The following is a 17,338-nucleotide window of genomic DNA, read 5'->3' on the forward strand; positions in this document are numbered from 1 at the left end:
CCAACCTTGATGATTTTGTGGTTTTTGTAAACAAAATGGTCAGAGAAGAGATTTGGCTGTATGCAATCTCTAAAACTAAAAGTGAGTTAAAGTTCAATTTGCAAATACAGGACAGGACTCGGTATGTTTTCTAATTCCACTGTTGCAGGATGGTGATTAAATGGTCAAAACATGGTGTAAGAAAACTTTGCTTTGTTTTCCTCACCACTTAACAAGTTAGATGCTTCCACATAAGTTGCTTCTACATGGGTCATCCCCTGTTTATTTCCATGGAAACGACAACAGATACCACATGGAGGAATTCAATGATACACTTTTACTTCATAGGCACTTCCATGTCAGATGTCGTTTTGTCAGACAACACCTCTGCTGCTATCTGTCACATAGCAACAAAACGTAAGAGAATATTGGTAGGAAGGTTCAACTGTTCCTGCCATACTACCAACATCCACCTCTGACATCATGGGCCAACATAATAAATAGAAGGCATTACTTTCAGAGCAGCTGTCATAATTAACAATCAAAATGCTCCAAATATAGAAACATATTTCTGTTTATCTGATGATGAGAAAAAGAAAATTCACACTATCATGGGTTCTAAAACTTCTAAACATTTTGAGGAGGAACAAAGGAAGATGACTTTCTAGTTAAACTGATGAACATACAAACATTGACATTGTTGTGGTTAAGAACAAGTACAAACTGAATCTGTGATTTCATTTACAGAAATAGGTAAGCTGTGGAAAGCAATTTCTATCTATAAATCATTTTCCTATAACCTTCTACTTCAGTACTCTTAAATAGGAAAATGCAACTGAAGTTATTTTAGTTAAAGGCTGTACAAAATAAATCCTTGTGGCAACACTCATCTGTCAGGGGATTTGATGTTCTCCAAAGCACTTGTTGGTATTAAGCAAGCAATCTCTCAATTCTAACAGACTTTGTTATTGATATGCATGATCTAAGTAGTTTATTATTTTTAGTTAAGTGTGAAGTGATATGTCAACAAAACCCACAAAATTAAGGAAATCACATATTACAAGATCTAAAATATTGAACTCCTATACAAAACAACTACTGACACTTGTGTTCTTGTAGATATAATAACATGGCTAACAACTAAACAGTATCTCCTAGGAAACTGGGACAAGAAAATATACCTTGGTCAAGTCTGACATCTCTAGACAGACTTAGGAATCCTCATATAAGCAGGCCCAGCAGAAGCCAGAATGACCATTGGAAAGCTTCTAAAAATGCCAATGGTAAAACAGATAAAGAATTTTACACAAAAATTTCAGACCATTTGAGATGGTTAGGGAAAATGTCATTGGATTTCTAGAGCTCAGATCACTACAAGACTAAATGAATCAAGAAGCCAGGTAATGGTAAATGGAAGATGCTATGTACCATAATGCAGGCTTATGCACAAGCTCAGTGCCTTTTTCTGAAGACACTTTAATACATATGAGCAAACAAATGAATAGAAAAAAGCTATGTCGTCTTTGAAATAAAAATACATTTTCCTTAGTTATCTTACATCTCAAATAACCTTACCTTATCCTTTATTTTATGATATCATACCTGGTATGATAATGGTATTAATACTGCAGTATTTTGCAATCTGAATCTACCTGATTTCCTCAATAATTCTTCAGGCAAAATGACAGTTGACATGACAAAATCAGGAACACATCTAGCATTTCTGACAAACTACATCAAAATACATAGCCTTGACTCTTTTCCTTTTCCTTAGAAGTGGGAGTATCCACAGCCAAAGAACCAAGTTTTAGACACAAGTTTTAAAACTACAGTATTGGTGGTTAATAAAGCAAACTGTCTACCCTTGAACTTAGCACAGATATTTAGAGCTTGCATGATTATATTGCTGGGCTGATTCTGTCTGGTAGATGATACTGCTGGACTGATTCTGTCACTGTTAAATCAAATATGATTTTTTAGCATATTTTTTGCATGACTTTCTCTCCAAGCATGGATCAATTGCTGTGTTTTCACAGAAAATGGAAGTTGACCTAGTTATGCTGTGCCATTAACCTCTGCAATCATAATGTATGTAGATGAGTTGATTAAACTCATCACTGCAGGACCCTTGCAGGAAGTAAAGTGAATTATGCATAGAAGGAACTCACTTAGAATTCCTCCTGTCTTGTTTAGGTTTTTGGTCATTTCTATACCTGTCCTGAGAAATTGGTACCTCAACCAAGTTAATTTCCAAGTCTGATTTTTAAAAGATTGAAAAGTATACCAGTAATACAAAGAAAACATAACCTTACAAGGAGATGATACAAGACAACCAGCATGGCTTCACCAAGGGCAAGTCCTGCATGACCAACACAGTGGCCTTCTATGATGGCATAACTGCATCAGGGAAGAGCCCCTGATGTCATCTATCTGAACGCCAGTAAGGTCTTTGACACAGTCCCTCTTAACATCCTTCTCTCCAAATTGGAAAGATGTGGATTTGATGGATGGACTGTTCAATGGATGAGGAACTGGTTTTAAGACTGTACAGAGTGAGTGTTCAACAATGTCCAGATGAAGATCAGTGATAAGTGCATGTCCCTCATGCATCAGTACTGGGACTGCTGCTCTTTAACATCTTTGACAGCAACATCAACAGTGGGATCAAGTGCACCCTCAGCATGGGTGCACTTGTAAAATGCAAGGCCAAACATATCCTAATACAGGGCTCCTAAATAACCTTGTTGTTGTCCAGTTTTGCTTTCAGTGGCCACCCATGTTAGAAAGTGGTCGATAGCTAATAAAGACAGGATTATACTATTCTTCTGCAAATCTATGGAAGAGGTTGATTGTAGCAGAAATAGATTTTATAGTATATCAGAGCCATCAATGAAGAAAAAAAAAAAAGAAAAAACAACCCAAATTTGTCTGGTTTACTTATAGTAGCTGAAAGATTTGATTCTCTGATCAAAGGTAGTCAAGTTAATCAAGAAATTTTCACTTCCCTAGTGATGTTACAGACTTTTTTTTTTTTTTTTTTTTGATTGGAATTTTCTTCCAATTTCTGTATTCAGTTGGTTGGTTTCAGATTTTTAAAATACTGTTAGAAGTGAGGCTTCTCCAAAATGGCAAAGGAGTATGAGTGTATCCAAGAGATCTAGAGAATCTTGGGTTTGCAGGACCAGGGTTACAGACAAGCTACATCCTCACACACCTAGAAAATACATGGACTCGTATTTCCAAGCCATGGAAGGATGCATCCCCAGCAGATAGGACAGAAGCTTGCTGAAAATGACTTTGAACTCCAAGAAGCAGCCATAATTTCAGCAGCAAATTTCACTCAAATTACTGAAATCACCTCCAGCAAGGTCCTTTACCTCTGGCTGACTGTAATACAAGTTTCCACATCAGGGCTCAGGAGTTGTTACATTCTAAATTCATACCCTACTTCAGAGTATTCTTCATGAAGTAAGCAATGTCTTCTGAAAGTACAGATTTGCTTGAAGTTAGAAAAGACAAAAGACTTCTTTGTAAGAAGGTACTGCCATTGCCATATGACTGAACTAAATGTCATTGAATTCTTTTTCGAGTACAATACAATTTCAGCTCATCTAAACAGCCAGTAGCATTGCATCAGGTGATAATCACAGGATCAGAAACTGTATTCTAGACAAAAGTAGCTTTGCAAAATCATGTAGTTTTCAAATTTAATGCAATGGAAACTGTTCAAGCATTCTGTGTCTACACAGGATTAGGCAAAAAGTGATCAACTCAATTTGCAGCAAGAGACATTTGGTTTATGTATTAGAAAGCATTTCCTAACTGTAAATCCAATTTGACAGAGAAGTTGAAATAGTTTTTATTTGCGCCAAATTTTTTTTGCATTTTAATCCATTATTGCAACTGAAGTGTATCAGAACTCTTCCAAGTAACTGTCCACATTATACTGCTTTTTAGGAATAACAAGCACACTTTGTATTTTACGTTGTGAGACTAACATCTTTTTTACTTACAGTCATCTCATCAATTTACTTAAACTTTTAAAAAGCATAAATAACCAATGACATATAGGGAGCAATGGAATATATCCATGCATGCTTGCACATTCATAAGTTTTTGTCAGCATACATACTGACATTTAATGAAATCATTACACTGGATTAAGGTAATCTGCAGGGAACAACCTTAAAGCTGGAACATAGAAATCCATACACTCTGAATAGTACAAACACTGTCCCATGCTGAATTCCCGAATTACTGACAGCACTGGCAGACCGTTACTAAGTGATGTTGAAAGTTAGAGCAAATTTGACATAGGAACAAGGAAGACACTAGTTTAATTTTGTTCACCCACTGGTTTATAAATTGGATGTGTTTGATCTCTTGCATTTTTTATTTACTTGTCATTTCAAGACTTTTTGCTCTTCTGGTAGTTTAAAAAAGAAAGATTGTCGGGAGAAAGTGTGGGTATCATTAACTCAAGATTTTTTTTATTCAGAACAGAACTAATCATTTAACACTTTCAGATGGGTTCCTCAAATGGATAAGGTACAGTTTAATTTGAAGGTCATAGAATCATGGAATGGTTTGGGTTGGAAGGGATCTCAAAGCCCACCCAGTTCCAACCCCTGCAGTGGGCTGGCTGCCACCCATCAGCTCAGGCTCCCCAGAGACCCATCTAACCTGGCCTTGAGTACCTCCAGGGATGAGGCATCCACAGCCTCTCTGGGCAGCCTGTGACAGGGTCTCACTGCCCTCTAAGTAAATAATATCCTCCTAATGTCTAAGTCTTCCCTCTTTTAGCTTAAAGCCATTTCCCTTTGTCCTATCACTATCAGACCACACAAAAAGTCAGTTTGCCCATCCACTTTTAAGTTCCCTTCAAGCACTGGAAGGCTGCAATGAGGTCTCCTCAGAGTCTTCATTTCCCCAAGCTGAACAAACCCAGCCCTTTCATTCTTTCTTCTTATGAGAGGTTTTCTAGCCCTTTGATCATCCTTGTGGCCTTCCTCTGGACCCATTCCAGCATCTCTGCATCCTTCTTGTGCTGGGGTCCCAGGGCTGGACACAGTGTCTTTATATTTGTGTTTTCTAATATATTATATACTCCAAGTTTCATAACTTGTTATTTAGCCTCTAAAATGATAGAAGAAAATAACTGGGAGCAACTGAAGAAACTATTCAGCACATTCTCCTATAACAAGGCAAAATCATTTGTATCTTTCACAGTGTTTGTCCAATGTATTATCAAAAGCCTATGCTGATAAGGACTTTTCAGCACCTTCAGTGCTGAACTCTCTGCTGCCAATTATTTAATTACAATCTGGAACATTTCTGCTACAATGTTATTCCAGAACTATTTTTCTTCTCCACAAGGAAACTAAAATCTGTTTATTTCATTCTGCTTTGCAGCAGCCTCTTACATAGTTCATAGAGGAAAAACAGTAGCAATTTTCACTTTCCCAGACTAAATAAAACTGGTTCACTCAATCTTCTCCCATCAGTCACTTTATTCCAGGTTTTTTCCTTATGTTCACCTCTTTCTTCAATCCATCTTCATCTTTCATGCAGTCTGTAGCCCACATTGACACAGTACTTTAGCAGAGGTCTTACAAATGTGGGTAGGTAATACATTCTGTTTATACACAGCTGACCTGTGAACATGTTATTATGCACAACAACTCACCTATATCTTATTTCTACAGAATCTCTAATTTCTAAAGCATTTTTTTTTTTTACACGATGATGCATATTTTGTCAAGCAAGACTGAGTTGATAAGTAGATCAAGAAAAGTATTTAGCATACTCTTTTTGTGTATAAATATTGTAACAGTGCATACATATGTTTATAAATATTAAAAATGAATTTCTCATCATATTCTGTGTTCTGTTTCATTAAAAACTCAATTGCATTCATCAAGTTCAATTCTCTCAATGCTTTATATGCATCAAAGTCCCTTCTTTTAAGAAACCATTTTTCTTTTAATGAAGCAACTCATTTGCCTAGATTGGTCACACATAAATACATTTGCACAAGTAGAGTTGTTAATTTATCTGCCTATTTCAGCAAGACACTTAAACATTTTTCACTGGAGATATACTTCAGAGTGACCAGGAATAAGTTAGTCAGGCAATATAAATTGATGGATTCTTCCACTCATACAGTCTGGAAGTATAATGCATCGGAAAGCACTTTCTAAAATTAATTTAAGACAATTTAGTTTCAGAAAATAATTTAGTCATCAAAATGAAGATATATTGGATAAGACAGTACTAAACAACATCAGTTTTAAAACTACATTGAAAATTAATTTATTTTTTCTATTTTTTTGCTACTTGAAGATGAGTTTAATTTTCATATCTCTTCTAGAAAATGGCAGCTCTGCTGACAGCACCAGAGTGCTGTATCTGGATGGGACCCAAGTACACTGACATTACAGAGCTGAAAGAAACTGTATTAATTATTATGGAAAGTCAAAACTGTCTTCAGAATATGTCAAGCAAAATCACATAATTCTGTACTGTGTAGAACATGGGGTTAAATTATACCCCAAATATTAAGCACCAATCATTGTTTTATGTCCCTTTTAATTAAGGAAATTACTGCAGACCAGCAGTAATGCATTTTACGAGAATTTGAATATTCTGAGGAGAAGATGGCTCAGTTGTTTTCATTTCATGATAGGAGGCCTACAGGAAAGCTGGAGAGGACCTTTTTATAAGAGCAGGTAGTGACAGGAAGTGGCTTTAAACAGGAAGAGGGTAGATTTAGACTAAGGAGAAATTATTTATTGTGAGGGTTGTGAGACACTGGAACAGGTTGTCCAGTGAGGTTGCAGATGCCCCCTCCCTGGAAGCACTCAAGGTCAGCCTGTATGGGGCTGTGAGCAACCTGGTCTGGAGGGAAGTGTCCCTGCCTATAGCAGGAGGGTGGGAACTACACGATCTTAAAGCTTCCTTCCAACCCAAACCACTCTATGATTCTATGATTCTAGGATTCAAAGCCCACTGCAACAAACGGAAACATGTCGCATATTAGTAAGCCGAAGATTAATCAGCCTCAAAGGTAAATACTCACAAAGGTATCTTTTAAACTTTCTGGTTTTGTCACTAATTCTCTGTGTTTCTCCCTCTCTCTCCTTCTTTCTTTATTTTTGTTTGTTTGTTTGCTTGTTTGCTTTAAATAACCTTTTTCTCAAAGTCTCAAAGACTAAAGACTTTGGTCTCCTTACCAATCTTCTGTACTTTCATCTCACACCAAGTTTGTAAGAAAGAACTCTTCCTTTTTTTTTTACAGCATTTAAACTACTTTCTTTTCACCACATTTCCCTCGACTGAAAACCTTTTCCCCCTATCTTATTTTATTTTAACACCTGGCACCCACATGTCTTGCTCAGCTCTCACTTATCTTCAATGTCTCCTCTTCCCGATTAGCAAAAACATCTTTACATGAGTCCTCATGAAAGGATCCCTCACTATCTTCCTCTACAGCAGACCTCATTTTAAGATTAATTTCTCATATCTATCAACATCCTTGCTGCTTTGTTTTCTTCATTTTTCTTTAACTCTTCCTCTTTTCCCTTTGATGCTGCATGCTGCATGCATTTCCTGCAAATGTTTTGCATCCCCAAGGCTCCCTGTTACTCATTGTATACATTATATTTGAAGGACTTCCAAAAATATTAACTTTCTAATTACAGCAGCAATACCAGTTTTTAGGATATTTATTAGAATTACTTTTTGGGTTTTAAATATCATTTGATAAATAATTTTTTAAAGTGGTTTTTTTTTTTTTTTTTTTTTTTTTTTTAGCACAGTATCAGGATTCTTTTTCCTTTTTTTTTTTTTTTTTTTTTTTTGTTTATTTGTTTGTTTTTTTCAGCACAGTATCTGGATTTTTATTTTCTTTTTCCTTTAGAAAGTTTTTCTTCATTCCTAATTCAGGCAAAATTTCACTGGATCTAATGAAATCTCTCATTGAACCAAAACTGACGTAAGACTTATATCTGTGAACACTGGAAGTTTTCCATTATGTAAATGAATCCAGAGAATTAATCTACAGACACACAAATGAGAATACTTCCATATATGCACATACGTATATATATGCACATATATATACATATATATACTGGATATTCATTTTTGTACATGCATGTATGAGTAACCACAGCCTGAGAATTCTTGAGTTTTTCATTGCAGTTATTCCTCAAAATGATTACGATATCGGAGCAGATACAAATGCTGATTACCACACTTTAGAAATTTTATTTTGTATATTCAGGATTAAATATATTTTTTATGAGCATTATTTTTTAACTACCTCATTTTCAGGGTTTAGAGCAAGGGCTGCCAAGAGATTGAATTCAATCATTCTATTTGGGTGATCACATGAGTAATTTCTCTAAACCATGCTTCTATTTCGCATAGACACTCCAAAAGAGCACCAGTTCATGTCTTAGTTTCAATGCAATCATCAGCTGAATTATCACAGCTTGGCCTTGATACTTCAATATTTGATTTAGCACAAACAGAAGTATGATCTTCCTATAAATATATGTGTGTGTGTGCACATATGTAGGTGTATATACATGGATATATATGTATATATAAAAGCATATACACAAAGAGAATTTTAAAAAAGTACACATATTCTTGTTGATCAATATTTCTGTTTTAGCTGTGCTGTTTCCTATTAGCCAGGCTAAACTTGATGTGCCTCTTGAATGACTTCTACTGTTTTTACAAGTTAGTATTATCAGAATTCTTTGGAGATCTTAAAATTAATTTTACCAGTGAAACTATGGGTCTGCCCACCACACTAAAATAGAGTCTGTATGATAAATATAGAAACTACACTTTGTTTTAATTCCTTAATTACTTCTCTATTTTTATTTAGTTGATAGCACTGTTCTGCCTTTTGGTTCTGCCTATACAAATATTGAACCTCAGAGAAAGCTTAACAGCGATTATTAGGCAAAATGTAGCCAATATCACAAAGAGATTTGCCATCCTGTCAGATAATAATCCAGCTGCTAAAAACAAGCATGTGCTCCTTTGCTGCAATCTTTATAAACCAGAACATTTTTCTTTTTGACATGTCAGCAGCCAAACTAACAAGACATTGGTGACAAATGATATACTTAACCCTCCAGAAAAGGATCCTGACTTGTTCTTTAGGACAGTTTTCATTTTTATGTCTGAAGGATCAGACAAAGACACATTGCCTTTCAAGGAAAGTGATGATGCAACAGCAACGTCTGGAAATGAATCTCATTCCTCTGGAGTGTTTTTGTCTTTTTGTTTGATTGCTTTTGGGGAAGGAAGGAGACGTATGTAGACTGTAATAAATATCTAATCTACAATGGCAAGATTGTCTTAAATTTCTGAAATGCTGTTTCCCTAATTCAATAGGACAGACACATTAACTATCTTTTTAACTTTGAAAGAAAGAAATAAGAGTCTGGAAAAAGCACACCTCTACAGATGTCATTAATGTGTTGATACAACGATAAAGTCAAACAGAATACGTCTAGACAAGACCTTTGGAGGCAAGTTAGTTTGTCCATTCTTTCTTGACCCTATGACAACTGGAGGACTATTTCCCTCTGAGTCTCAGAGTTTGCTCCAGTTACAAGTTTTACATAAACAGAAATGCAGAGAAGTCTTGTCAAAGACTAACTTAGCAAGAGATGTCATTCTGTGAGGGAGTTAATTTTCACAGATGCATAAAAAATGAACCAGAAGATATCTGCAAAGTCATCTAGCCCTTACACAACTCCCAGAGAAGGTAACAATATGCTTCTATTGATTTCAGCATAAGGTTTATTAATTCCATTACCAGGAAATTATGTTCAGCTATAACTAAGCTGGTCAAGGTAATTATATCCTTTGCTTTCACAGAGTCCTCGTTCTGTATGTGTCTTGACCTTCTTAATCAAGACGTTGCTGATCTTCAGCTCTAACCTTTCTTTGATTCATCTCATTTCTCATCACTGGAACTAACAGTTACATAATCAACCTCAACAATTTATCTCCTTTTTTTTTTCATATCCATGCTTTTCAACACCTACATACATATCACATCCCCCTTAGTTGCTCTAGATGCAATGTTTTAACTAATTCTTCATGACAGGATGTTAGTGTTGAGGATTACTGAGCCTTAAACAGCGTCAGAGATGGCCAAATGTAATATTCAAGCGTCCTCTCCATTATTACATAGCAAACAGCAGAGGGGAGGAATTGATCCGGCTGCACTTACCTAAATTTCTGAAAATAGCCTTTTGAGCTCATTTTTTTTCTTTTCTGTAAGGCTTGTTTCTTCTTCTTTGTTTTGAAAGGTGCAACTGCAATAAGGGCTTATGTGAAAATTAGATACTACCTTCCTCATTGCAGCAGGAAAGGCTAGGAAACCAAGGCACAGTAAAGAACCTCTTGACAAATATGTATGGCCTAATTTCCTTTTCACAGAATCACAGAATCACCAAGGTTGGAAAAGACCTACAAGACCATCCAGTCCAACCATCCACCAATCACCGATAGTTCTCACTAAACCACGTCCCTCAACACAACATCCAAACGTTCCTTGAACACCTCCAGGGTCAGTGACTCCACCACGTCCCTGGGCAGCCCATTCCAGTGCCTAACAACTCATTCAGAGAAGTAGTATTTCCTAATGTCCAGCCTGAATCTCCCCTGGCGCAGCTTGAAGCCATCCCCTCTAGTCCTATCACTAGCTACATGAGAGAAGAGTACGACCACCAGCCCACTACAACCTCCCTTCAGGTATCACAGACTCACAGAATGGCCAGGGTTGGAAGGGACCTCAAGGATCATGAATCTCCAACCCCCATGCCACAGGAAGGGCCATCAACCTCCCCCATTTAATAGCAGACCAGATTGCCCAGGGCCTCATTCAATCTGGCCTTCAACACCTCTAGGGATTGGGCATCCACAACCTCGCTTGGCAGCCTGTTCCAGTACCTCACCACTCTCTCTGTAAAGAACAGGTAGTTATAGAGAGCAATAAGGTCTCCTCTGAGCCTTCTCTTCTACAGACTGAACAATCCCAGATTCTTCAGCCACTCCTCATAAGGTCTGGAACACAGGCCTTATGAGGAGCGGCTGAAGGAGCAGGGATTTCCTTCAATAACATAATAGGAATTATATGATGCTGCAGTTTATGGGAACTTTTCAAAGGCTCTTGAAAAATACAGAAGATACTTCAAGTTTTCTTCAAATTTAGAATTAGATCTTCTTTAACTACTGCTCAGGTGGATGAATCATAAATGTATGCTATTACAGGAACAAGAAAACAAAATTGTGAAAATAAAGTGGATTTATTTTTAAAATGACTGCAGTGTATTGCCAAATGATTTTATATGTACATCTTGAGAAAATAGGATATATATATATACATATATATATGTATAGGTAACAACAAACAACAAAACTGAACAAGCCAGGACACACAAGTGGAAAACCAACATAAGTATTTTTCTTTTGTCAACTGTGAAACTACTATTTTCAACCTGAAATTCAACTGAGTTGGTGATAGAGTTCTCTTCATTATCATTGATTTATGAGCTTATCATGTCAACATTTTACCCCTTCCCATGTTATTTATACAAGCTGAGGATAAATTTTTCCTCTCAGAACAAATAGCAACATCTCAAGAAACACTACCAAATAGTGTAAATCCACAACGAGCTTTTGAAATTAAACAGATTTTGGCTGGATGTGTTAGCTCAACCACTGAAATATTAGGAGATATTCAGAAAGTAAAACTAACAGAGCAACGAGGATAAGAGTACAGAGAATAAGAGTACAAATATCACAAACGTCTTTCCCTTTTCTCCTTTGTCTTGCTCCAAAATTTACAGCGCCTCTTACCATGAACGACTTCATTATGACTGTTTGTTAGGACCTGGTAAATCTCAACAGGTGGGAAGAGTACGTGTGAATCTAAAACCTTTTCATGGTGTGCAGTACCTTTTTTTTTTTGCACCCCCTCCAGGTGGAATCTAATAATTTATTCCTCTTATATTTCAGTAAAAGGATTTTTGCAAAAGCAAATGAATGGTTGGATCATTAACCAGAACATCACTATTGAGCATATGTGCAATAAAATGGGCAGTAATTCATCTAGTAGATTATCACATCAATCCAAACAGAGGTGTTCTGTAAGTATCTATCTTCTGTATTTACAAATTGTCAGCTGCTAATGAAATATTTCACATGCTACAGTAAAAAGTAAGATACTGAATAGCAACTGAAGTTAAAAAAAAAAATAAAAATCAGAAGGTTTAATTGATTTGCATGCACTCTTGAAAGAACTGGATGGTCAGTGCTCATGCTATGGCCATAAGATACAAAGAAAATGGCCCTACCAGTGGAATTTCAGTAGTTAAAACAAACAAAAATGGGAAGAGGAATTGTGTACCATATGCTTAATTTCAAGCTGGAATTTTTTAAATCTTACATTTTAGGTCATGGAATTTTACTGAATGTCTGAACTTCTTTATCTGTGTTTCAAAATCCCAGACTTTAACCTCTCAAAATACTCAAACTGATATTCATCATCCAGTTCTTGGCTGTCCTTTCATTATCTCCTACAACGTATGCAATTTTTTTTTACCTCATATCTTCAATAGAACGGATAGGAGGTGGAAGACAGCATATAGACATGTAATTATGATGCATTTATTAGTAGATAGTATATGTCCTGGTATGAAATTGAGAAACAATAGCAAGTAAAAGTGTCATCCTGATTTTTGGATTAGCTGTATCATCAAGCTGTTGTTTCTTCAAATGACCTCTCCTGTTATGATATAGCTTACTGTCCGTTTCCCTCCATTGCTTGTCCTTTAAATACTGTTTTCTCTATTGTAATCCTTTCTTGAGGCAGGAGAATGTATTTTCTCCTTTATTTTTCTTCTGTTGAAATTGTCAACATCTCCCACAGTACCAACTATCATTCAGCACTTTGACCCATTAGATTGAAGTAATTGAATGCTTATCTCTTATTTAAATTATATTATTTAAAGTCTCACTTTAATATCAGTCTGGTTTTATGCTATGTATGATGTGAGCAAGCTTCTATAACCCTGCCAGTTAAGAAATCTCTTCAGAAATACCATCCACTTAGTGCTTTCATTTCACTTGTCAAACATCATATTACCTCATTTAATCTGAAATACATACAGGAATTAACTAATTATATTCAGATGGCAAGCTCTACAAAAACCTGGTAACAAGAATATCACGTAACACTGTCTCAGGTACGTTGTCCATTAACAGAGTCATGGAAAAGTCCACTGTTCTTAAATAGCAGTACTTGCAAGAACAAGGATATTTTAAATGAATAACTACTGGGGGTCCAAGTCTATCATTTGTATGTGCTCCTTTTTATTCTCGGCCCTACAGAGACAATTTAATTTACCTGTCTGAAATTCTGGAATAAAATAAAAAAGTGCAAATAGCTTATGTTGATGTAATTTATGGAGCTAGTTTAGAAAAAAAACACATAATGTCAGCACAGGGAACTATTTTTATCACAGTATATTGTTTAACAACCCTTCACGGTCATCAAATTTAGTGCACCTATAAAATGCAAGGCAGCTGCAGAGGATGAACCAGCAGTTTAAAAATACTAAAGAGACAAAAATTATCCAATTTCCCATCTCCCTGATCCACTGACATTGTTATTTCTGCACAGAAGAAATGAGTATGTGCTGTATTTACAAAAAGTTGCCAGTTTTAAAATCTGACAATTCTAAGTAGTTATTATAATGAGGAGAGTGACTTCCCAGAGGTAGGAGCTGAATTAATGTCCTTAAGAAATACTTCCTTTTAAATTAAGCAGTAAAGTCCTTACAAGCCCCAGGTAGGATTAACACTACTGAGTCCAGAGAGGTATGTTGGTGTCAACAAGGGATACACAGATCAGATCTAGAAGGTGAAATTCATGCTTAATGTGAGCTGCTGAATTTCATTAACTTCTAAAAACCTCTGTTAATTTCCATTACAGTAATACTGCAGCTTCCATTTCAGCTTCTCTTGAGCCCACATCCACTCTTTCCCCTATTGAAATCTCCATCAGTCCTGCTATTCAACTTCCATACCTGCTCCCCTCCCTGTCACCTGTTCAAGATGAATCCCTTTATCCAACATCTGTTCTCTTGGACTCAAAGATACAGCTTAAGATTCAGAAAAAAAATACTGCTATGAGAAGCTAGCTAAAATCCTAAAACAGGCAAAACAAAACAAAGAAACAAAAGCAACCAACTCAGCAACAACAAGCAAAACAACAAAGAATTGGAGACTTGTTCCAAGGAGCAATGAAGGAGATCCATTCCACACCCAGCACTGGATAACAACAGTATTAATGCTTAGCTGAGTAGCATTTAGCTTAGAAATTTGCTGCGTATTGTAGATGATAAATATTTACTCTCTGCTCTTACATAGTGTGTATAATGCTTGTAGACTCACTCAGCACACAGTAAAAGATGCCCAAATAAAAGAGATGCAGAGATGTATAGGCAGTCAACCAGGATTTTTCTCATCTTGACAAGAAAACATTTTCCTAATGATTTTGCTAGTGATAGAGCTGATGACCCATGATCTCAAGTCACTGCAAGGATAATCTAATCTCAGCCAAAACACCACAATTTCAGAGAAAAATCATAGCCATTGTCAACTTTTTTGCAGCTGCTTGGTAAGTACTTACTCTATGCAGACTAACAATTCAGTTTTGTTTTATGAATGCTATTTTATCTTCCATTTTGTGCTTCAACCTTACATAACAAAACCATAACAAGCATCCCTGCATCCACGATAGCACTGAGACTGGAGAACAATAAGAGCCTGTAATGCAGCTGATTTTTCAGTTCAGTTTTCAAATGGAGACAGCATAGCACAAATACTGGTCACTACTCAGATTAAACAGTCCTGCCACGTTGCTTTACAATCCCTCACTTAAAGCTGGATCAGGTGGTTGGGAGTTGTATTTAACTAACATTTTCTTACTGCAAAGACCCTTGATCAATTTTTAACAGCACATCAGACCTGTAGCTTTTGGTTTTCCACTACTAAACCAAAATTCTTAGAGGGTGTTCAAAAGTACTTTGTCCTATGAGTCCTATGAATTCTCCTGTGGTTAATTTTGAATAAAAAGAGAAAAGAGATGGCTATTCTATCGGACGCTATGTTGGGATAATGAAGAACTGATCAGTAGGAGAAGTAAAGAAGGAATATTTAGGTTTCGAAATGGCCTACCACAGCCAGATTTTGCTGATTTTCATACAAAAGTCTAATGCTAGTTAGTCACGTACTCCACTTTTTCCTTTTCATATTTTTGGGAACAGTGATAAAATCTATTTAAATCCAACAAAATATAGGAGACATAAAGAATTATTCTACAGTAGAGTTCAGTTAACTCTTCTGCTTAGATCTTCCCTTTGGCTGTAAGCGGGATTTCTACATAATGGCACTTATTACCATTGCCTTTCAGCAGCCTTACATTTATCTTTTCACATTTTGCAAAGATAAATTTGTTTTCAGTTCTGAGGGTCACTTCAAGATCAAAATGCCAGTGCCGATAATCAAAAGCCTGAAGTTTTCTGTGCCTGTGGATTTTGTCTTCAAAACATAAAAAACAGTGCAATAGGAACACCATAGAATTTTACTGGTCCTTCTCTGGAAATCCATCCAGACAATTTCGGTCAATTATAGTATAGAAAGAGACAGCATTAATCAGAAATATCATCAACTAATGAACGTCCAGTTGACAGATACATAACGTGTGGTCTGATCAGCACTGAATTTTGAAGACATCCAAATCATTCATAACATGGCACTTTTACCCATCTTTCATGCCACAAGACAAGGAAACTGTTAAGGAAAGAATTCCCACATATACATAAACATTTCTAAATATTGCTGTTAATAGTGCATGTTGACAAGTAGACATAACAGATTAAAAATCATATAAATATCCTTGATTAAGTGATTTGAATATATCGTTTTAGAGTTATAACTTGGTCTACTTAGGAAAGGATTGCTGTAAATTGGTAGATAATTCTGAAAGGGACATAATATAATGTGCTTACCAATACTGTAGAAGTGTATGCTTAACACAAAATGCTATGCTTCAGACTGCAGAACTGTATCTGCTGCAGTCCCATTTCACTGTGCTCATATTTTCTACAAACTTTCACACTCCTCATATTGCTTTTGTCAAGAAATTATTTACTTTTTATGTTACAAATAGTTCCAATCTCGAAATAAAAACTAGAAACAAAACAAAATAAAACAAAAGCAGAAAATAAGCATAAGGCTGCTCAGGATTTACAGCTGAAATCAGCCTGGATGTGAGAACTAGCAGAAGATATGATGAGAAAGTTGTTGGAATATAATGTACTTTGAAGATCAATTGAAATTGTGAACATGAGGATAAAGAGATGGCTCCTTTGCAACCTTTTTTTCACAGTCTTGTGAAATATTCCTTGGATTCAGAGCTTCCATAAGCCAATTTCAGAGTTAGAAATCAGAAGCCACACAAAGGGAATAACCATCTGAAATTCAGATAAATAGTGAGTCGACTTCACTCATTAAAATGGGCAAGATATTTATAGCATAAAACCATCACTCTGCACTTACTCATCATCACCATTATTTACTTTTTCTAGATCCATCCATGATACTGTCTCCTGAGCTAGCAGGTGACAACAGAGCTCTTCCAGAAAGACAAATTGATCTACAGACGCTTGCTTTTCCCATACCCATCTCCCTCAAAAAAGACACATAAACAACAACGCCAAGAACTCCTACATAAATCAAAGAACTCAATAGCTTCTCCACCTGCATATTTTTCTAATGTTAACTTAAAAGAAGCTACATTCTTTCATAACAGAGAAAGGAAATTCTTTTGTCTCAGCAAAAGATCTGAAAACAGAAAAATAAGATGGTAGGTAGCCATAGAGTTAATGACTGAGAATATTATTTTTTGTAAATTAGAGAATCCTGATTCGCCAATATTTGACATTTTTGTCATGAATTTTCTTCACTCTCCTTAGGGCAGTCTCTGGAAGGAGGATGACAGACATAAAATCATTCAGACAGAGAGCAGAACAAATAGTTCCTCTGTTTGTAAACCACTGAATCTTTAATTGCGTACACAAATCAGAAGTTGCAATGGGAGACACTAATTCCACACCCTTACAGCCGTGCAATTATTTCAATTGCCAGGTTCAAACTCATGTATCAGTTCTGCCACAGCAAAGTCTGGGTTTCCCACATCCCACAGTTATTCTGTATGAAAAGAGCAGTATGGGTCTGCGTTTCAAAATATTTTTTTACA

The 17,338-nt window shown here is 36.1% G+C and overlaps 1 protein-coding gene and 1 long non-coding RNA gene across 4 annotated transcripts in view; one reads left to right on the forward strand and one right to left on the reverse strand.

Moving 5' to 3' along the window:
• The window catches only part of CTNNA2 (catenin alpha 2), a 465,672-nt gene that overhangs the window by 169,936 nt on the left and 278,398 nt on the right, over window positions 1-17,338 (reverse strand). The window contains exon 1 of one of the 3 annotated variants that reach the window (XM_090139884.1): window positions 2,292-2,359. The exons of the other annotated variants lie outside the window; for them this stretch is intronic. Within the exon in view, the coding sequence (XP_089996010.1) occupies window positions 2,292-2,318 (27 nt within the window). The 5' untranslated portion in view covers window positions 2,319-2,359. Of the gene's footprint in view, window positions 1-2,291; window positions 2,360-17,338 lie in introns of those variants that run through there. 3 annotated transcript variants of the gene reach the window in all.
• Window positions 2,310-12,155, forward strand: LOC149918328 (uncharacterized). The gene is made up of 3 exons (XR_016466252.1): window positions 2,310-2,531; window positions 6,975-7,045; window positions 12,031-12,155. It is a non-coding gene; the product is annotated as an uncharacterized LOC149918328 (long non-coding RNA).

This window comes from Phasianus colchicus, chromosome 4 (genome assembly GCF_987193195.1).
Source record: "Phasianus colchicus chromosome 4, bPhaCol1.hap1.1, whole genome shotgun sequence".
Lineage (NCBI taxonomy): Eukaryota > Metazoa > Chordata > Aves > Galliformes > Phasianidae > Phasianus > Phasianus colchicus.